The sequence below is a fragment of the Leucoraja erinacea genome, chromosome 5 (genome assembly GCF_028641065.1).
Source record: "Leucoraja erinacea ecotype New England chromosome 5, Leri_hhj_1, whole genome shotgun sequence".
Lineage (NCBI taxonomy): Eukaryota > Metazoa > Chordata > Chondrichthyes > Rajiformes > Rajidae > Leucoraja > Leucoraja erinaceus.
Window position 1 is genome coordinate 15,868,436 of NC_073381.1, and position 21,835 is coordinate 15,890,270.

Consider the following 21,835-nt stretch of genomic DNA (forward strand, 5'->3'; position numbering starts at 1 on the left):
CCATGATGAGTAGATGAGACTACCTGTTAAATATAAGCAACCTGAAAAACAGTGCTCCACTTATAATTTGGTTTAATTCTCTGACAATATAGTTTGACCCCAGCATAGATTTCAGTTTTAGCATTGTAGTGTAAACATTTCTGTTTATTAGTTACAAGTGTTCCAGAGTATCAAATTAATTTAGGTTCCTACACATTTTAGAGAAGTTCCGTCTCCCAAATCTCTTGACAATTTTCATCTCCTGTTCACCTTTCATTTGCATTTGCACTGTCGCAGTGTCGAAGAAAGCTGGATCATTTGTCTTTATAAATGCATCTCCCCTCCCCCATTGCATCCTCACCCTTTGAATTATTTTCAAGGCTCTCGTCCTGAACGTTGCGGTAAAAGCTGTCTCTCTTTCACATCTGCTTTGTTTCCTACATGTGAAGCAAGCAAAGATGGGCTCCCTGTTCTCTGTTTAATGTTCCTGTTACATTAGCAGTGGCACAGTGGCACATCGGAGAGAGCTGCAACCTCACAGCTTTGGACATCCAGATTTGATGCTGACCTTGTTTGCTGTCGGTGTGCAGTTTGCATGTTCGCACTGTGACCGGCAGGGTTTGCTCTGAAAGATAAAAGCATTGGGAGGTCAATTGGCTGACCTTAAATTGCACCTAAATATAAAATCTGTGGGGAGATGATAGGCATGTGGAGGGAATGAAACAAAATGGGATTAATATTGGACTTAGTGTAAATGTGCAGCTGGTTAACATTAACTTGGTGGGCTGCAGGGCATTGTTGTATCTCTCTATGACCATATACTTGCATCAATACACTGGTGTTATGCCCCTGTCCCACTTAGGAAACCTGAACGGAAACCCCTGGAGACTTTGCACCCCACCCAAGATTTCCGTGCGGTTCTGGGAGGTTTTTGTCAGTCTCCCTACCTGCTTCCACTACCTGCAACCACCTGCAACCTCCGGGAACCGCACGGAAACCTTGGGTGGGGCGCAAAGTCTCCAGAGGTTTCCGTTCAGGTTTCCTAAGTGGGACAGGGGCATTACTGATATCGGTGTGATTATAATCTGGCCTCTGTGTATTTTTTCACCCGCTTTCCTCAAATCAAGTCTCTCTCTCCAGCCTTTACAAGACCTCCACACCCCCTTCCATGATCTTCCCGCCCATATGGTCCACAACCATCGCTAATGCCCCTTCTCCCCTGGTAAGAACAGGCAGGGTAAAAAATCCCTTGGGTTCATGGGAAAATAAACTGTCGACTCTTTGACTTTGGAATCCAAGAAAAGAAAAAATTGGAAAGGCAGCAAGTTGGATTTGTCGGTGATCAGCAGCAGGCTGTTACCATGGTCTGGTGAAAGATATATATGTTGGGGCACACTCCTTGGGAGTTTAGGTAGCCTCAGATTGAGTTACCCCATGTGGGTAAACCATTAGGAGAACGTGCCACAATTTACAGGGGGAAACTTTTGTGACATCTCACAGCTTTTCAATGTTGTTATCTCTTGCTGTTCTTCTTCACCCTGAACTTTACTCTGATTACTCTAATTGGCTGTCAATCCAGAAAGAGAGTCCATCTTGTGCCACTGCTTCATGCCAACCTCGCCAATTCTTTCACACAAGAGACCCAAGAGAGAGTGACCACTCTGACTCCCACCACTGTTTGCGAACGGCTGCGGGAACACTGTACCTGACCCCATCAGCTAAGTTGTGGGGACTGGAGCCAGTTGTCTGCATCAGAATAGAAACTTGAGCCACAAAGGAGAGTTGTTTTCCAAATCTGAGTGGGTTTTCTTTAAAAAATCTCCAATATCATCTTGGTTTCGAATCCATGTATAGACACTCCCTCCTGATGCTTACTCAGCATTCTTCTTGATAAACAAGCATGCAGACAGCCACACCCTTTTGTCTTTCAAACTCTGTTGAAATTCATCTTTTACAAGCACCATACAATAATAGTAATGATCCCATGGCATATCCTTCATCAATCCTTTGAAGGCATTCTGTTCATAAATCCATTGCCGTTTGTTTTCAAGCTGTTCCTCAACAAACACCTTGGCCACACCATCTCTGAAGAATACATGTTTATCACCGCTTCCATGGTAAATAAGTGTCTCCCAAATATGTTTCTCCCATATTTTCTGTTGGTTTTACCCATAATCAACAGTTTAACTTCCCTATGATCAGTTCGAAGTTGTTTTAATAAATAGTGTTTAGGAAACAATAACATGTTACAACAAAGTAAATTTGCTCAATTTGTGCATCACATTGCTCAAGAAATGAAGTTCCTTGTTGCTGGGCATGGGATGTAGAAAAAGAAGCCCTATCATGCTTGGCTATTTTTTTCGGCGACTGCCTGTGTCGCCAAAAGATTTTGAACATTTCAAAATCCAATGGCGACAAAACAAAATGTTGTGACACTTGAAAAAACACCGCACGTCAATACATCGTCACGCCGTGAATTTTTCGGTGACCTGATACATCAGTCAATGATGTCGGCAGTTGCCGAGAAAATTGCCAAGTGGGACAGGCCTGAAACTCTTCCCACATGGTTGACCTGAGGCCAATTTGATCAACATGGGCAATTAACATTGAGCTATTCATTCAACAAGCATGGGAAACTTTCACTAACTCCTTGCTCTGTCACCTTGTTAAAACTAATAATTCACCTTGAATACAATTATTAAAATACTTTCAAACTTTCCCTGAAGAACAAATACGAATAGCTATAGAGAAGGACAAAGCAGAGATCGAGATGTATTCTGGTCCACTCAAAGGGCAGTCTGTTTGCATATCTTTTGGGATTTGCTTTTGAGACCCTACTTTCTGGTGGTGATCATTGTTGGGCTACATTTCATGGCAAAACTTGCACTTCAAGAAAACTTTGTTGCAGCAGTTTCTTCTGCTTATCTTTGTGGACCTTGGGTTCTGTGGACTTGCCATGTTCTCCCTCTGCTCTCTCACCTATTTGCTTCCTCTGGGCTCTGGGCAACGTCTGATATCATTCGACTCCTCATCATGTCCAATGTTGATTTTCACAGATGGCAAATCTGGAGCCACTCAAATCGCCCGGCAAAATGGAAATAATATCCAAGCGCTTAGAGATGCTTTCGTATGGGAAAGAAAGGTTAAAGCATCACACCAAATGTTTTGCAGCAAAGGAGGCAGTTGATGAATTAAGTAAGAGTGTACAAGATGTGGTTGCATCTTGCACAAGTCGAACTGAAGGCAAGAGTTGCATTGGTGACATTGTGGGAGCCAGGTTAAGCACAGTGAACATATCTCATGGTGCTGAGCTCTTGTCTCAGAACATGTCAACTAGACCACACACCAAGATGAGCGAGAAGCTGCCAAAGACCCCGAACCTGAACAACAACACAATATTTCCAGCACCGACTGGCAACAGTAGACCCATCAAGATGAGCACATCTGAGGATGAAGTCTTTCTTTCGAACAATTCTTTGGAGCTTCAAGGTTTGCGTCGCCGTGTCACGGTGAAGGAGCTGATTGAGGCTGACCTCCTGAACAAAAATGTTGCAGAGCAGCTTGATAAAGGAATAAAGACTGTCTCACAGGTGCAGATGTCCCTGGGCAAGTATCTGAACCAAACCAACTCAATCGCTGGCCTGTACTTGGAATCCAGTAAGCAAAAAATCTCTTTCAATGAAGCAGTGAAGGAAGGGATAATTGAATCATCCGTAGCCCTTGAATTTTTGGAAGCTCAGGCAGCAACAGGCTTTCTTGTCGACACCCTGTCCCATGGAAAGTACTCGGTTCAGGAGGCAGTTGATAAAGGTCTAGTTGCCGCAGAATTCAAGGAGGCTATGCTGCAAGCGGAGAAAGCAGTCACAGGTTATTCGTATAATGGGAAGACCTTGTCTGTTTTCCAAGCCATGGAGAGCAAGCTAATCACAAAGCAAGTTGGAACACGGCTCCTGGAAGTGCAGATCGCAACGGGAGGAATCGTTGACCCCGGGCGCAGTGTTAGGTTGCCACTGGAGACGGCATGCAAGCAAGATCACCTGAGCCACGAGGTTGCACGGACCTTAAACAAGACGCTCGGCAAAGTGAGAGGCTTTGAAAATCCCAACACCAGGCAAGGTGTGCATTATGCAGAGTTGATGAAGCTGTGTGTGGTGGATTTAGCAGGGAATCATCTGCTCCTCCCTTTTGGAACACGGAAGATTTCCACCCCATCTCCTGACACGCCTAGCACCATTTCAGTGGTAGACACGAACACAAAATCAGAGATAACTCTATATGATGCTTTTCTGAAATATTACATTGAGAAACAGATCTATCTTGAGCGTTCAGAGGTGCAGTCCCAGTGGAGAGAGACCACTGACAAATCAGAGGGTGGCACTCGGTACTTTCTAACAGACGTGAACTCTGGAAGGATGTTCAGCATCGACGATGCTTTAACCCAGGGTAAAATCAGCCAAGTAGACCTCAATAAATACCGAGATGGCCGTATCACCGTGACCGAGCTGGCTGACATGTTGACGAGCAGGAGCACTGTGGCCCCAAATCCCAACAGTCCAATTGCAGGCATTTGGGATCCGAATGAATGCCGGAGGATTTCCGTCCTGAAAGCCATGCATCAGAATTTGTTGGATCGGCTGACTGCCACCCGGCTGCTTGAAGCGCAGGCGTGTACCGGCGGGATCATTAATCCACCGACCGGGAAGCGATACTCCATCTCGGATGCTTTGCAGTACGAATTAATGGACACGGAAATTGCTGCCAGCATTCAGAAATCGCAGCAAGCCTACAGCGGCTTCCAGCAGCCCGGCTCCCAGCTCGCTTTGTCAACCTACGAAGCTCTGCGGAGGAATCTGGTGGGACGTGACTTAGGACACCGGTTCCTGGAACTGCAGCACCTGACCGGTGGGCTGGTGGATCCAAACTTGCAGACAAGAATGCCCTTGGAGGATGCCCGAAGCAATGGTCTTGTCGACGACCAGACTGCACGGAGGCTGCAGGATGAAACGATGCACGCCAGGAACTTGGTTTGTCCAAAAACCAAAGAGAAGATCTCATACAAAGAAGCTTTGGCCAGAGCTGTATTTGACTGCCACACGGGAATGAGATTCCTGGAGGCAGCAGTGCGGTCCGACACTCTGAAGTAGTGCCTCACCACTTTATAACCAATCCCGCTCCCAGAGGATTTCCGTCCTGAAAGCCATGCATCCCGCTCCCTCGCCCTGTCCTTGCCATATTGTTTCTTTGCTTCTACATTTTGGGGGAAGGGAATCTAAAACTAGATCACATACATTTAAGGTGAGAGGGGAAAAAAATCTTTGGGGCGTATATGGAATGTGCTGCCAGAGGATTTGGTACAGGCAGGTACAATGCCGCATTTAAAAGAAAATAAGACTGGGACATGAATAGGAAAGGTTTTGAAGTATATGGTTCCAGTGCAGGCTAGTGTGACTACCTGGGTTAAGCAATTTGGTTATCATAGACAAATTAGGTTGAAGGATCCATTTCCATGCTCTCTCGCTCATATGACTATTTGCACCATCTCACCCGATGCTTTAGCTGCTTAGGGCTTAAATATTTCAGACACAAATCTTTAATGGAATGTTCATCACAGCTGTTGCCTTCACCTCCTCCCTCTTCTTCATTAGGACATTTCCCAGGGTGCTTCACTGATCCATTGATCCATTGTCCATGTCCATTCATTGCCACTCTGACCAGGCAATAATTGTCAACAGATGCGATGACCTGATATGATTATTACCGAAACATGATACTGTTTTCACCATGAATTTTCCAGTTAGAAATCAGTGCTTGAAACTCAGCAGTGTGGACTTTGGCTGTCTTAACTTTTGTTCCGCACTGTGCCTATCTGTGGTTTCTGATGCCTTATCTCATTCTCCTATAAAACCGTTCCCTCTACACAAACTAAGTACAGGTGGAGGTCCACCCTGGTGCATAACATAGAAACATAGAAAATAGGTGCAGGAGAAGGCCATTCGGCCCTTCGAGCCTGCACCGCCATTCAATATGATCATGGCTGATCATCCAACTCGGTATCCTGTACCTGCCTTCTCTCCATGCCCCTTGATCCCTTTAGCCACAAGGGCCACATCTAACTCCCTCTTAAATAGCCAATGAACTGGCCTCAACTACATTCTGTGGCAGAGAATTCCACAGATTCGCCACTCTATGTGAATTTTTTTTTTTCACAATAACGAACGTCCAAGCAAACAATCCATTTACTAATGGGTTCGGCACCTATTTTCTTGTCTTCTTTCTGACATTTTCCAGCGGTGTCCGTGGCCCAGTTGCGGAAACTATTTTCCGTCCATTGGGCAACGATAAAATGAAGGAGAACACAGAGAACACACAACAGCAAGTGCCCTGGTCAAGGAGTTGTATTCAGATGCAGGAAGCCTTCTTGTATCTCATTTATAGTGGCAGTGCCGCAAGGCATGATATTATGTTTCCTCCGTGGCAGGGGCATTTCAATGATTTAAGGGGTGGCTTATGACACTGGATGCACTGCCAGAAGAGTTGCTGCCAGCAGCTTCATTATAAAGGGAATAGAAACATAGAAATTAGGTGCAGGAGGAGGCCATTCGGCCCTTCGAGCCTGCACCGCCATTCAATATGATCATGGCTGATCATCCAACTCAGTATCCCGTACCTGCCTTCTCTCCATACCCTCTGATCCCCTCAGCCACAAGGGCCACATCTAACTCCCTCTTAAATATAGCCAATGAACTGGCCTCGACTACCCTCTGCGGCAGAGAGTTCCAGAGATTCACCACTCTCTGTGTGAAAAAAGTTCTTCTCATCTCGGTTTTAAAGGATTTCCCCCTCATCCTTAAGCTGTGACCCCTTGTCCTGGACTTCCCCAACATCGGGAGCAATCTTCCTGCATTTAGCCTGTCCAACCCCTTAAGAATTTTGTAAGTTTCTATAAGATCCCCTCTCAATCACCTAAATTCTAGAGAGTATAAACCAAGTCTATCCAGTCTTTCTTCATAAGACAGTCCTGACATCCCAGGAATCAGTCTGGTGAACCTTCTCTGCACTCCCTCTATGGCAAGAATGTCTTTCCTCAGATTTGGAGACCAAAACTGTACGCAATACTCCAGGTGTGGTCTCACCAAGACCCTGTTCAACTGCAGTAGAACCTCTCTGCTCCTATACTCAAATCCTTTTGCTATGAAAGCTAACATACCATTCACTTTCTTCACTGCCTGTTGCACCTGCATGCCTACCTTCAATGACTGGTGTACCATGACACCCAAGTCTCGCTGCATCTCCCCTTTTCCTAGTCTGCCACCATTTAGATAATAGTCTGTTTTCCTGTTTTTGCCACCAAAATGGATAACCTCACATTTATCCACATTATACTGCATCTGCCAAACATTTGCCCACTCACCTAGTTCATCCAAGTCACCTTGCAGTCTCCTAGCATCCTCCTCACAGCTAACACTGCCCCCCAGCTTAGTGTCATCTGCAAACTTGGAGATATTGCCTTCCAGTCCCTCATCCAGTTCATCCAATGACAAGGTGAAAAATGTGTAGCCTTCTGAGGGAAGAGGAGGGGGGGGGGGTGTTTTTTTGCCGTGCTCCACGAGACTACAAATTTCTCACAAAATATTACATTTTTCGACATAAAAGGCTGGGGTAATTGAGCGGTCCAGAGATGCTGCCTGACCTGCTGAGTTACTCCAGCCTTTTGTGTCTGTCCTCGGTTTATACCAGCATCTGCAGTTCCTCCTTACACCTGTTACATTTTTAGCATGCCCTTCAATGCAGGAGCTTGATAAATTTTAATAAGCATGGTAATTTGATCTGGTAGGGCTCCCTATTCTGTGCAGTGGTGGTTGTAGTGTAATGATTTGGGTTTATTCTGCGTTTCGTCTGACTGAGACCACAAGGAAACGAGCTACCCATTACCAAGAATCCCAGTTTACCCCGCAGACCCTACCGATTACCGGTTGGTTCAGGTGATCCTTCAGCCAAAGAGGGAATCTATTGCTCAGGCTTCCTGCCACAGAGATGCTCTCCACATTCTCCCCTCCCACACCATGCAATATCTCGTTGTCACCGTGCAATGGGCAAGGTGATTATGCGTAGTGGTTCAAATATATTGCAGATGTGAACCGTTGAGACTCGTGGGTGGTCACCTTTACCTTGTTGGAGGGAAACCCCAGAGGGTAACCTGTTTCGATAGCATTCACTGGGGGGGAAGCATCCTCCTTGGCAAGGGCATAACATGAGATCTCAGATCAGCAAATACTTTCGTATCCATTTATTGAGCAGAAATGGGGATTGGGTCTGTGGGCAGGAATGAAAAGAAGAATGAATAGGTGGTAGAAAGGCAGTAGAACCTTCAATGAAAGATATTGTTCTCACTGGAATATATAGCCAGAAAACTGTTCTTAAACTGTTTTATTTAACGAAGACTCCAACTTCTTTAAATAAAAAGGTGCATTTAACTTCTTAGCTTCTTGTAATAATTTGTAGTTGCATAAATTAACAAAAATGTAGCTCTAAATTAACAAAAAAATGTTTGAAACATCTACCTGGTTCAGTTTTTCCAAATTTGGGTACTGCCAGCTGCCACATGAAGACTTCCAGCATGGATCAGACGATGTTACCAGAGTTCCCTGCATCTGAATAGATGCTCCTCCATTGAATCTCGCCAAACTCTTCGGAAGAAATAGCTCCAGAAGATATATCACAGATATTATAACATTCCACGCAGTTTTAAAGGATCTTCACGGTGTCATTACAATACGACTATGTAAAATTTAGACACTTTCTGAATTAAAATATTTTTTCTCCAAGTTGTTTCATTCTTCTGTTTGAAAGATGACTTGGCAATTGCACACTTTTTTTTTTATTGTCTGCTTATAACTGTATACTATGCATAGCCTGTTCACTGTGTCACTGAATTTGTCATAAATTGGCACAATATCAAAGTGTTGTCTCAAGTGGAAACGTAAGAAAGCAAGAAGGAAAAATGTCAAAATGTCCATAGTGTAGAAAGGGCCAGCAAACATTTGCAGGAGAAGCTTCATGCTTTAAGGTATCATTATCAGCTCTAAGTTCAAACTTAAAAGCCTAACTGTCAGGAAATGCAGAGTGCAGTTTTATAAATGAGATTGTTGTTTATGGTTTGTAGAATATCCATTCTGGAAAAGCTGCAGTGTGATTTCGTGCTTTGGAAATATATTTTTTTCCATTTGACCTTAACCTGCTGAATAATATACATTTGCAGAAGTGGGGGAGAAATTTGTTTGAAGTGTGGTCTTTCCCGTTGGATCTGAATAATGGATGTCCAATTACGTGGAAACCAATTGGGTGTTCCTGACATCAAATTGCATTGTTTTCAATCCGTCTTTTAACTCTGCTAGAAATCAGTGGAAGAGTCAAAGCAAGAGCATGTCGAGAAAGTTGGCGAATTGATGAGATGGGTTTCTGAGAAGAACAAGAGTTTAGCTGTGAAACATCGTCAATCACCCACACCTGAGCCCATTGCAACTGAGAAGTCACTGTCCGAGCAGCAGGTACGGTTACAGGAACGCATCAAGGTTTATGTGTTATCTGGAATGTTCCACTGGACCTAATGGATGGCTTAGTCCCATGCCGTCCATACTGAGCAATGATATAACACATTTGAAGAAATAATAAATGTTTCCAGTGTGAAAATAAAGAATTTCTTGGGGAAGAAGGTGGAGCCAAGTGTGGAATTGAGCTGACTGGTGCTATCATGATAGGCACAATAAATAATGACACATTTATATCAAGTAAAACATTACAAGGCATTTCACAGGAGGTGATTTAATTACAATCTGTGATCAGGTTACCCAAATAGCATTAGAACAAAAGCTTGAACAAAGGAAAACATTTTCACAAAGGTAATAAAGGAGAGGTTTGAGGTGCAAGTTGCAAAAAATTAACCGATGGAAACCTGAGCTTTGGCTGGAGTCAAGTTGCGGCACAGTTGCTGCGAGTGGGGTGATTGAAATGAACAATGAACAAGGAGCCAGGTTTGGAGTAGCAGGATAGAGAGGCCATGCAGGTGATTTAAACTGAAGGATGCACTTTATAAAACTGCGGCAGCTTAAGACTTACAAGTTCATGTCATAGGAGCAGAATTGGGCTGTTTGACCCATCGAGTCTACTCCACCATTGAATCATGGCTGGTTTAACTTGCCCTCTCAACCCCATTCTCCTGCCTTTTCCCCATAACCATTAACATACCCTTGCTAATCAAGATTTTGTCAATCTCTGTCAATACCATTCTTTAGCACTGAGCAAAGTCTGAGACGTTAGAGGATATTTTTCTAAATGGGTCCATTGTGCGACTGGATTCAGCCCATGCTGCTTTATATGCCAATAACATGTTCCCAGTCCATTGATCAGTGCCTTTGCTGGTGACGTTGAGCCCCATTTGAATGTCCTGAAGTGAAAATCTATTCCAAACTATTTTTGGCTTTTGGTTCAAAACCTCAACTTGCAGCAGGTGGAGGGGGGGAGGGGGGTTGAGAGTTGTCATAGTGGTTTCCTCTGTAGATACTTTTGATTTGGTTAACTTTGAGCGGCACGGTGATGTAGCGGCATAGCTACTGCCTTACAGCGCCAGAGACCCAACTACGGATTCTGTCTGTACGGAGTTTGTACGTTCTCCCCGTGACTGCGTGGGTTTTCTCACAGATCTTTGGTTTTCTCCCACACTCCAAAGACATTCAGGTTTGTAGGTTAATTGGCTTGGTATAAATGTAAAATTGCTCCGAGTGTATTTAGGGTGGTGTTAATGTGTGGGGATCGCTGGACTGAAGGGCCTGTTTCCGTGCTGTATCTCTAAAACTAAAAGCTCACTGAAGATTAGCTCTCGCAGTCATTCTCACAACCTCATTTCGAATAAATTTTTTTAAATCCTCAATTTCAAGTCTTCCATCACATCAGTCCCTTTGTAATCTCTTCCAGCCATATAAACATTCAAAATATCTGCCATATTTTAATTCCAGCCTCTTACTACATATTTTCAGACACCGATACACTTCTGTGAAATGCTTTAGGGAGTTAAAAGCACTATAGCACTGCTAAGTATTGCAGGCACAAGGCAGACATCTCGTTCTGTTTACATCCAGTGTCAGGTCACTCCCAGGCTTGGGTTCCTCGTTGCATTTCCATATTAACTGTAGCATCCATGAAAAGTGTTCCTGTTCCTGTACCAATAGCACACTGTGTGGTTGCATGACAAAGAAACCATTGCATCAACAAGGAAACAAATTGGGGACATGTCTGAACTAAGTACCTCCATCAGCAAGTCTACTCAGTCTATGAAAAGTGCATTTTGAATGAGCTACATGGTGATTATGGTTCAGAGCTTGGAGGTATTACAAACAAGATTCCTAATCATGTTTTGATCTGCCCTTTGTAAATAACTTGAAAGAGATTTGGTTGAAACCAAAAATTATAATAATCATAGAGAAAGTGCAGAGAGTGGAATCACAGGAATGCTCTTTCAAGGAATTGCCATAGACATTTCAAAGAAAACCGCAAAGGAGCGTCTTGCATTAAGTGTCCTGCTACATTATCTCATTCAATAACTTTTGGACTAAACTGTGCTTTGAACATTCTCACAATGGCCTGCTCTACCAGCCTTCCGATATGTTATTCACATTGGCCTTTAAGGATTAGAAACATAGGAGCAGGAGTCACCCTGTAGGTCGTTCAAGTTTGCTGAACTGTTCAATATGATCATGGCTGAAGCTCCATCTCACTCAAACCTAGCGGTGGTCTGAATGTCTGATGTAGAGGAATTGGACGTTGGTTTGATCACTCCTCTTCTGAAGTTTAACACAAAACAGAGAAGACCCTTCCCAGTAGTGGCGAAAGATGAGGGAAAAGCCAAGGTGATCTTCCATGTCTCGCTTTAGGCTCAGGAGATCTGTGGTGGGCTGCCACTGGTCTCTGGTCTCTGGTTTCTGCCCAAACTGAGAAGCCAGTGTCTGATTTTGTTCCTAATCCAAGAGTTCAGGCCAGCTCTCCTTAGTTCTGTATTCCACAGAGGAAAGATAATTCCTTTGACCTTTGCTTAATGGAGGTGTTCCTAATGGTGCTCCCACAACAACTGTTCCCCCACTCAGACCGTGCTGCTCTTTCATTGCCAATCACAATCAAATTCTTCCAGATATCTCCAGTAAACTATAATCAAAGATATATATCAGATGAAGAGGGGGATGATTGGTGTTTCAAGTGTCCCTTCATGTCCCATTGAGTGCAATAGAAAGTGATACGATAGATTCAGTTAGCAAATTTACTGCATTGCATTGGTACTGCCTCTTTGAAAAAAAAAAAATCCAATTAATCCCATTCCCTTACAATGTTTTCCCCATGGTTCTATATTCCAGAGGATATCTAGATCACTTTTGGAGAAGAATTGCTCATCTTTGGGAATGCTCCGTACAAGAACATGCATCGTGTCAGTCAGGATTGATCTGACCATAACTCAATTGATTTGCATGTTTCCATGACCTTTAATACCCCAGCCTTACGTCTATCTCAGTCCTTTGAACTGATTCCCAGACTCATGAAGAACCGAGTGTATAAGATAGGGTGAATGCACAGAGTCTTTTATCGAGAGTAGGGAAGTCAAGAACCAAAAGTCATAGGTTTTGGATGATAGGGGAAAGATTTAATAATAACCTCAAGGGCAATTTTTTCACACACAGGATGGTGGGTATATGGAATGAGCTGCCGAGGAGGTAGTTGAGGCAGGTATTATAACAACATTTAAAAGACATTTGAGCAGGTACATGGATAGGAAAGGTTTAGAGGGATATGAGTCCAAAGCAAGCAGGTGAGAGACTAGCGTAGATGGGGCATCTTGGTCAGCATGGACAAGTTAATCTGATGGGTCTGTTTGCATGCTGTAGGATTCCATTACTCTATTCTGGGAGGAGAGCTCTACACAACCAAATGTGCCAGAAGTACTTTGTGAAATCACCCTTGAACAGCCTGTGCTTTTGATGGATGCCTTGTAGAAAATGTGTTTTTTTTTTTGTGTGTGACCTATTAAAAGCATGACCAAAATAAAGACTTATCTAAATGTTATAAAAACAAAAAATGTTGGAAGCACTCAGCAAGTCGGGCCGAATCTGTGGAAAGAGGAACAGCTAATATTTCAGGTTGAATACTCGAACCTGAAACGTGAACTCGCCAGTTTTTCTCTCCACAGATGCTGCCTGACCCGCTGAGTAAAGCAAACTCTGATTACATTTCAGATTTTCACACGTTGATTTTCAAGTAATTTCAAGGCTATCTTCCTTTGCTTTCAGGCACTGCATGTGGAACTATCAAGCAAGAAGGACCAAATTGCTGAAGCTATACACACGACACAGATGTTCTTGGCGAAACACAGTGACAAGTTAGTTTATTATGCTTCTCTGGCAATAAAAGACCTCAGCCTTGTGTGGACTAATACTTAGCGTGTACAATTTAAATCATGATGTTCTGTGTGTGTGATTAGTGTTCCTTCTAACTCAGATGCATGGCATTATCAGCAAAAGATTCTTCCCACTCTATTTGAGAATAGGCTGGGAAAAGAAGAGTCACTAATTGGACCACAGCAATTTTAAAGGTTTTTGATGCAGTTGAGCATCCAGGCACACCCTTATCCTGAAAATTAAATTCACGAGCATGAAAACGTGGATTTGACATGTCACTTTCTGATTTGTATTTCCTAATGTTGTCGTTACCAATGATAGACACAAAAATCTGGAGTAATTCAGCGGGTCAGGCAGCATCTCGCGACAATAGGTGCAGGAGTAGGCCATTCGGCCCTTCGAGCCAGCACCACCATTCAATTTGATCATGGCTGATCATCCACAATCAGTACCCCGCTCCTGCCTTCTCTCCATATCTCTTAACTCTGCTATTCCTAAGAGCTCTATCTAACTCTCTTGAAAGCATCCAGAGAACCAGCTTCCACCGCCCTCTGAGGCAGAGAATTCCGCAGACTCACAACTCTCTATGTGCAAAAGTTTTTCCTCATCTCCGTTCTAATTGGCTTACCCCTTATTCTTAAACTATGGCCCCTGGTTCTGGACTTTTCCCAACATTGGGAACATGTTTCTTTCCTCTTGCGTGTCCAAACCCTTAATAATCTTATATGTTTCAATAAGATCCCCTCTCATCCTTCTAAATTCCATAGTGTATAAGCCCAGCCGCTCCAATCTATCAACATATGACAGTCCTGCCATCCCGCGATTTAACCTCGAGAACCTACGCTGCACTCCCTCAATAGCAAGAATGCCCTTCCTCAAGTTTGGAGACCAAAACTGCACACAATACTCCAGGTGTGGTCTCACTAGGGCCCAGTACCACTGCAGAAGGACCTATTTGCTCCTATACTCAACTCCTCTTGTTATGAAGGACAACATGCCATTCTCTTTCTTCACTGCCTGCTGTACCTGCATGCTTAATTTCAGTGACTCCTGAACAAGGACCCCCAGATCCCATTGTACTTCCCCGTTTCCCAATTTGACACCATTTAGATAATAATCTGCCTTCCTGTTTGTGCCACCAAAGTGAATAACCTCACATGTATCCACATTAAACTGCATCTGCCAGGTACCTGCCCTCTCACCCAACCTGTCCTAGTCACCCTGCATCCTCACAGCATTCCTCCTCACACTGCCACCCAGCATTGTCATCTGCAAATTTGCTAATGTTACTTTTAATCCCATCATCCAAATCATTAATATATATTGTAAATGATATGGAGAAAGGAATAAGTGATGTTTCGTGTCAGATTGAAATATTCAGATTGGGGTGGGGGGAAGGGGGGGGGGGGGGGGGGGGGGGGGGGAGCAGGAAACTGGAGGTGAGAAGAGGCCAGAGCAAATCAGGGCTGGCAATTGACGACCTCAGGAAGGGTGGAGTCCATAATGGCCCATTGTTGGCTGAGGAAGATGTGCTAAATAGTGGGACTAAAGGATACGAACAGTGCAACTGGTAGGACGGCTAGGGTAGGGGAGGGGGATGGATAGAGGTGGGGGGGAAGAGGTTCTTGTCATTACCTGTGTTGTGAGAGAACTTTGGGACTTTCTGCTTGTTAAAAATGTTACGACAATTTGTAATTCTCTGTGTAGGATATCAGAAGAGGATAAACTACAAACAGAAAAGCAAGTGGAGTCACTTCAGGAAGCTTATGATAAGTTGTGTGAACGCTCTTGCGAGGAGCTCCAGCACTCCCAGAGCATGCTGGCAGAGGCATCAGGGGAGAAGGTAAGAACCAACCCTCGATCGGGTGAAGGTTTCAGCTGAATTTCTGCAGTGGAGCTGGATTTGAATGTGGATGTATCTCCTCACTAATATTCTGAAAACCAGTGCTAACAGTGGTACAATAAGGAGTTTGCTTGGCATTACTGATAAGCACAAAAAATAAGCTTGTGTTGTCAGATTTAAAACAAAAATGGGATTAACTTTCTGGTGCTTGGGTGAGAACGGCAGAACTGTGAAAAGAAATAAGCCACTGTATGCTGCAAACATAGACGGCATGGTCACCGTAATGTTTTTACAGAATTATTAATGTTCTCTGTAAACTGAAGCATGGTGCTTAAGCTCCACAAGATCACACTGAGCATTATTTAAGACTAAAATAACCTTCTTTTTGCTTCTTCTGATCACTAACCCTTTAAGTACATGAATGATACTTTTGCGTTAAAGGAAATGCATGCGGGACATAAATAAATAATTTCTTCTATCGACATCAATTCTGGGCCTCACTTTTCCTGCTCCATCGCTAACTTCCATCTCTTGGGTAAGTGAACATTCCACTATTGTCACATGACCGCAGGTGAAGTATATTTTGCACGAGCGGCTTCTGAGGAGATTTATTTGAGGTAACAAATTCGCGCGTCGCTTTACTTTGGCACCGTAATTTTGCCTTCCGCAATATTTTTAATTGGTCTTCCTGCCTCATTGCTTTTCAGACCTACGAAGCCATCGCAGGGGTTGTCGACCTGTCAACAGGAATAGTGTTTTCAATCTTCCACGCAATACGCAATGGGCTCATTGATTATGACACGGGTGTGATATTGCTGGAAGCACAGGTCATTGTGTCAGACCTTATCTTTCCAGAAACGAGACAGTGCCTTGACTTAGAGGAAGCGTTGAGGTGTCAATTAGTAGATCAGCACATCTTCAATCAACTAAAACAACTGAGAGATGCCATTCAGACTTCAAGTGCCTTGAGTGGAACGAGTGATGTCCATCCTGCTGTTGCTGCCCATGTTCGGAATGTCCTCTCTGAGGTTCTTGTCCATCAAGGTTCTTGAGGCCCAGCTTGCGACGGGAGGTCTGCAACTACCGGTTACTGGCGAGAAGCTTGGTCTGGAGGAAGCCTTCCAGCGGAAGTACATCACTGCTCAGCTCTACTTCAAACTTACAGAGAGGCAGAAAATGTGCAAGGAGCTGATTGACCCAAGTACATCCGAGAAAGTATCACTGATGGAGTTAATGCGGAGAACCATTGTGGACGAAGACACAAATCTCAGGCTGGTTCCTGTGAGACCGCAGGAATCCAGCACGGTCACTTTGAAGTCAGGCAGAGAGACCAATGTTTTCCGGGCAGTCCATGAAGGCCTTATTGATCGCGAAGTGATGATTAGGATTCTGGGAGCTCAGCTGTTTGCAGGAGGGCTTATTGACCCCCAAACTGAAAGGCGTCTCACGGTGGATGAAGCCTTGGAATGCGGTCTGATTGATCACGATACAGCCTCCGCCCTCCTCACTCATCAAGTTGAATCAGGAGGCATCGTCGACCCAAGAAGCGGTTGCAGATTAACCATGGATGAAGCCGTACAATGCAATTTAATATCACCCAGCAGTGCTCTGTTAGTGTTGGAGTCACAAAAGGTGTTTATGGGCCTTATTTGGCCCGATTCTGGTGAAATATTTTCTATAGATACATCTTTGCAACAAGGAGTGGTAACCAATGAATTGGCCTGCAAAATCTTGAGTAACAGGCAAAAAATAGCAGCTCTTTACATTCCAGAAAGCTCACTAGTGCTCGCACCTGAAGAGGCAACAGTGCAAGGCATAATAGACCAGAAAACAGCTCATGTCCTGAACACAATACAAATCCCTGACTTAATGCCCCGTACTAATGGCTTTCAGCCTTCCTGTGCAGATATTTCGGACTGGGCTCCAGGTTCTGAAATTGAATCTTGTGCCGCCAGTGATACTGTGGACACTGAAGAACCAGATGGAGATGAGAAATCTCCAGAGAATCAGAGGGACGTTCGGCAGAAGTTCATGATTGACTTAATGATGCACAGCTACATGGACGCAGGCACAGGAAGGAGGCTACTGCTGGTAGACAGTGACTTGAATGAAAAGGTTCAAAGGGTAATGGAAGCAAGCAGTGAGGGTGATCCCTTTGAAAATTGGCAGGAATTTATTTGTGATCATGAAGGTGCAGGAACTAAGAGTCACCTGGAATCCAAAGAGACTTCCAGAGACAATGGCACTGATAAATGGCACAAAGATTCTGAATCATGGCAGCCAGCGGTCGTGGGACGAAAGCAGCCCAGTGTTGCATCTCATGAACAATATGGCAATATGAACTGTGAAGAGCTGTTTTGGGTGCCTGAGCTCCAGTTATTACCGATCAGTGAAGATGGGGAAGAGGCACGTTCTCAGACAGCGGACAGTCTCGGAAATGCTGCAACTGGTGGCGACGGGGGAAGGACACTTCAGGCAACTGAAACTTTGGAGAAATATGCAGAGCCTCTTGAAGGAACATCAATCCAAAGAGCTTCAAGTCCACATCTAGACCTGGATGAAAGCATTACGACGGCCAGTGGAATCATTCATTCTTTGGGAAGTGAGTTGGAGAGCAAGTTGAAAGAGAATTGGAAACCTGCAGAAGGTGATGCCGCTCTTGAGGCTTCTCAAGAAATGAGCACACCTTCAGATTCTGGTGTACAAGAAAAGGTGACCAGTACCCTTCCTGATGCAGTCCAGCAGATGACTGAAATTGTGCAAAGGACTCGAACTGACCAATTGTTTCCATCATGTGAGTCTCAGGGATTCACTCCATTCCCCTTGGAAATTGACTTCCAAAACGAGTTTGGCGAAGATTTGAAGAAAATGTTGGGTTTTGATGGAGGTCGCGCAGGGCAGGAGGAAGATCAAATTCTCAGCAATACTCAAGATGTAAAATATATGCTGGCGAACGCCACTGAGAGTGGTACAAAGGATTTGAATGTCGAAGGGTTTGCAGAACCCTCAGGAGTGGAAGGACCAAATAATGCAAAAGAAAAACGAGACATTGCAGTCGAGCATCACAAAACCTTGACAGATGAAGCCATGCAATGTCTTTCTTTGGAACAGCAGGTTCCAACTGCAGGAGCTGGGTTGATTCCACATCCTTTAGAATCTGAGGCAAGGAACTATGAAGGCCCTGCATGTGGAAGTAACAAAATCACATCAGTTCCCAGTCTGGAAGACATTGCAGATGCACATGAAATAGTGGATTTTGTTGGTATCCCAGGAGTAGAGGGGTTAAGTGAAGACACGATGGATGTAGCATTGAAGATAGAGGAAGACATAGAGTTTGATGTCGATGACATTGGTGCATTTGAAGCTAATGACGTTATGTTTGAGGATGCGGATGTTGAGAACCATATTGTCCTTCAGAAGTTGATGGAGGAAAGCCAAGATTCTACAACTGACCGAGGCAGCATGAAAAAAATGAGGGATGCAGGAGAGCAGAATTGCATTGTGACCAGTGAAACCTTGTCCAGTGCATTTCAAGCTAACGACGTTATGTTTGAGGATGCGGATGTTGAGAACCAGATTGCCCTTCAAAAGTTTATGGAGGAAAGCAAAGGTTATACAAGTGACCGAGGGAGTATGAAAGAAATGAGGGTTGCAGGGGAGCAGAATCACATTGTTACCAGTGAAACCTTGCGGTCAAGTCCAATGGAAACTGGTGCTGAATGTACACACAGCATGACTGGTACTGAGAGTCACGAAAGTGAGAAGCAGAGGGAAATAACAATCATAGAAACGTTGGATGATATTGCAGATTTAGAAGACAGAATGATAGTGGAAGAACCGTTTGTTATCAGTGACATATCACAGAATGAGAAACCGTATCGTGGCACTGAAAATTACACGGATGGTGCATTGGGAAATGAACGGAATGGATCAGATGTGGGTGAATGTATACATCAACATATAGAGTCCACTTCAGCAGTTGACAATAGCGAAAGGTTGGAGGAGCAAGGCAATTGTATGTGTGGAAGGACTGGATGATATTGCAGAGACCCAAGAAATGCCGTGGTTTGTCGGGGACTTCACAGGAGGGAAAGAAGTTCAAATACTCAATACAGAAGTCGAAGATTTTGAAGGTTTATTTGCACCTTGCGAACAAATGGCGGAGGGGGAAATTATCTTTTTAAATGGAGAAGGCCTCAGTTCAGATGGAGACGAACAGGTTCAGAGCAATGAAAGCTGCTGCCAAGATTTTGGAGCAGTTGAAGGTCAGGCCAAAAGCCAAGGGCAAGTCAGCAGCGGGTCAGTGCAAGAAAACCATCAAACATCTGAACCGGATGAATCAACGAGCGATTTAGCAAATGCAGGTACAACATTGATGGGCACTAGATTACCGATTAGCAGCATACAGCAAGAAAAGGCAAATGACTGGGCAATGCCACTGGCAAATGCTGAAGACGGGTGTATTGGAAGAAATTTGTATGACTTGGAAGAGGAGGAGGAAGATGAGAAAGAGGATGGTGGACAAGTAGCTTCTCTTGAGGCAATGAAAAATGCAGAGCGGAACAGATCCATCTTAATCAAACAACTCCAGTCCGACATTGAAGCAGGTGGGATATTTGACCCTGTTACCGGTCGGAGGTGCAACCTTGATGTTGCTTTGGAACGAGGATTTTTGGATGAGGATATGGTTGTAGATATTCTGGTTTCACAATTCCAGGATGGAGGAATCACTTCAGAAGAGACTGGCGAAAACTTAACTCTTTGTGAAGCAGTGACAAAAGGTCTTCTGCAGAGTCATGTGGCCATCAAAGTGCTAGGCAAGCTGGGTCTGATTGGAGGACTATACAACAACTCCACAGGAGAAATAATGGAAGTGGCTGAAGTTGCAGAACATTTAGTAAACGATGAACTACTGGCCAAGATTCTGCTTTCTGAGAAAGCTGTCAGTGGGGTAATTCACCCAGAAACTAGTAAGCTGCACAGCATTAACGATTCAGTAAGACTTGGAATTCTGGACAGTTCCACCGCTCTGCATTTGCTACAAGGTCAAGTTGTTTCTGGTGGCATTGTAGACCTTTATCAAGAAGGTAGACTATCAGTGGCCATGGCCTTGAAGCTTTGCCTGGTGGACGAGGAACAAGTTGAACAACTGATCAAAATTGAAAAGGCTAAAAATGGAGAGCAGGTCGATAAGGTGACCAGACTGAAGGCTCTGAGTTACCAGCTTGAAACACACGGGGTGTTGGATCCACAGACTAGGCAACCTTTATCTGTGGTAGACTTGGTCAAGGGAGGGTTTGTGGAAAGGGATGCTGTGCTTAGTGTTCTTCGCAAGCAAGTTGAAGATGGCGGTATCATTCAGCATAAGTCAGGACTGCGCCTCTCTGTAACAAATGCTTTGAAGCATGGTTTAATCAATGAAAACCTAGCCAATGACCTGTTTGAATTAGAAGCATCATGCCAAAATATTTGCAATTTGCGTTCTGAGAGTGATTTGCTTCCTCAGGAAAGGAATTTAAACCCATCAGACTTTTCAGCGGAGGTTAAAAGGAACTTGAAATCAGACCAGTTTTTCACTGAATTTGATGAAATAGGATCTGATGTTGGTAACTCATTTGATGAAGGTCTGAAAAAAGAAGGACGTTTGTTTGCAAGACGTGGCCATATTGATTACAATCATTTGGGCACTATTCCTTACTCTGATTTAGTGAAGATAAGTAACATAGATATAGAAACTGGGCAAAGGTACATGGCAGTTAAACCATACCAAGAGTCATCAGATGCTGATAAAGTTGAAGCCATGTCAAAACTGAAGGCGGCAGATGTAGATCTGACCGCTGCTCGCAGTAATCATAGAAAGGATTTAAATGATGAAACTTTGATACCCACTAAAGAAGATGAGATCACTGTGCAAGACTTTGCAACAAAGTATAATCAGAATCATGGCAGAAAGCCTCCGGAATCTGATACATCAGTTTCAGGAGATACTTTCCTCAACAATGAGCTTTCAGAGGCTGGCATGGTCCCTGCAGAAGATGTATCTATTAATCAGAGCAGCTTTGCATCCAAATCTTCAGTTTCACTTCAAGATAACTTTTTCATGTACATTCGGGAATGCACATCAGATTTATTGCCAGAGGTAGAAATATCAGAATCTACTGATAAAGGAGATAGTCCAAAGAGTGAAGAAAAACAGAATGGCAAGTGTGGGACTGTAGATGTAGAGACAACTGTGGGAGGGAAATGTGTGGAAGAGTTGGAGTTGAACAGTACAGCAAGTTCCACTGGGACTCAGGATCTAATTAGTAATAAAACGGGTGATAGACGGGTTGAAGATGTTGAGAGAGTATCGCCTGGTGTGAAGTTTGGCTTGCATGAACAACCATCGCTAAATGAGAGGCTTGCAGACCAATATTCAGGGGCACAAAGCATTGGTTGTGATGACGATTCAGAGGTTCCTGAACAGAAAGGAATCTTGATGCCGACTGTGAAGAACGAGCTGACATCTGTTTGTGTGGAAACACATGAAGCATTGAAGGATGGACCAAGTGGTGATGTGCTGAATCCAATCAACAAA

At 44.0% G+C, this 21,835-nt stretch overlaps 2 protein-coding genes across 2 annotated transcripts in view; both read left to right on the forward strand.

Moving 5' to 3' along the window:
• LOC129696942 (dystonin-like) overlaps positions 1 to 21,835 on the forward strand; it is a 529,669-nt gene that overhangs the window by 288,780 nt on the left and 219,054 nt on the right. The window contains 3 exon segments of the mRNA XM_055635073.1: positions 9,375 to 9,527; positions 13,308 to 13,396; positions 15,123 to 15,258. Of these exon segments, the coding sequence (XP_055491048.1) occupies positions 9,375 to 9,527; positions 13,308 to 13,396; positions 15,123 to 15,258 (378 nt within the window).
• On the forward strand, positions 16,091 to 19,296 carry LOC129696943 (uncharacterized). The gene has a single exon (XM_055635074.1). The coding sequence runs from the start codon at positions 16,240 to 16,242 to the stop codon at positions 19,294 to 19,296; it is 3,057 nt and encodes a 1,018-aa protein (XP_055491049.1). The 5' UTR covers positions 16,091 to 16,239.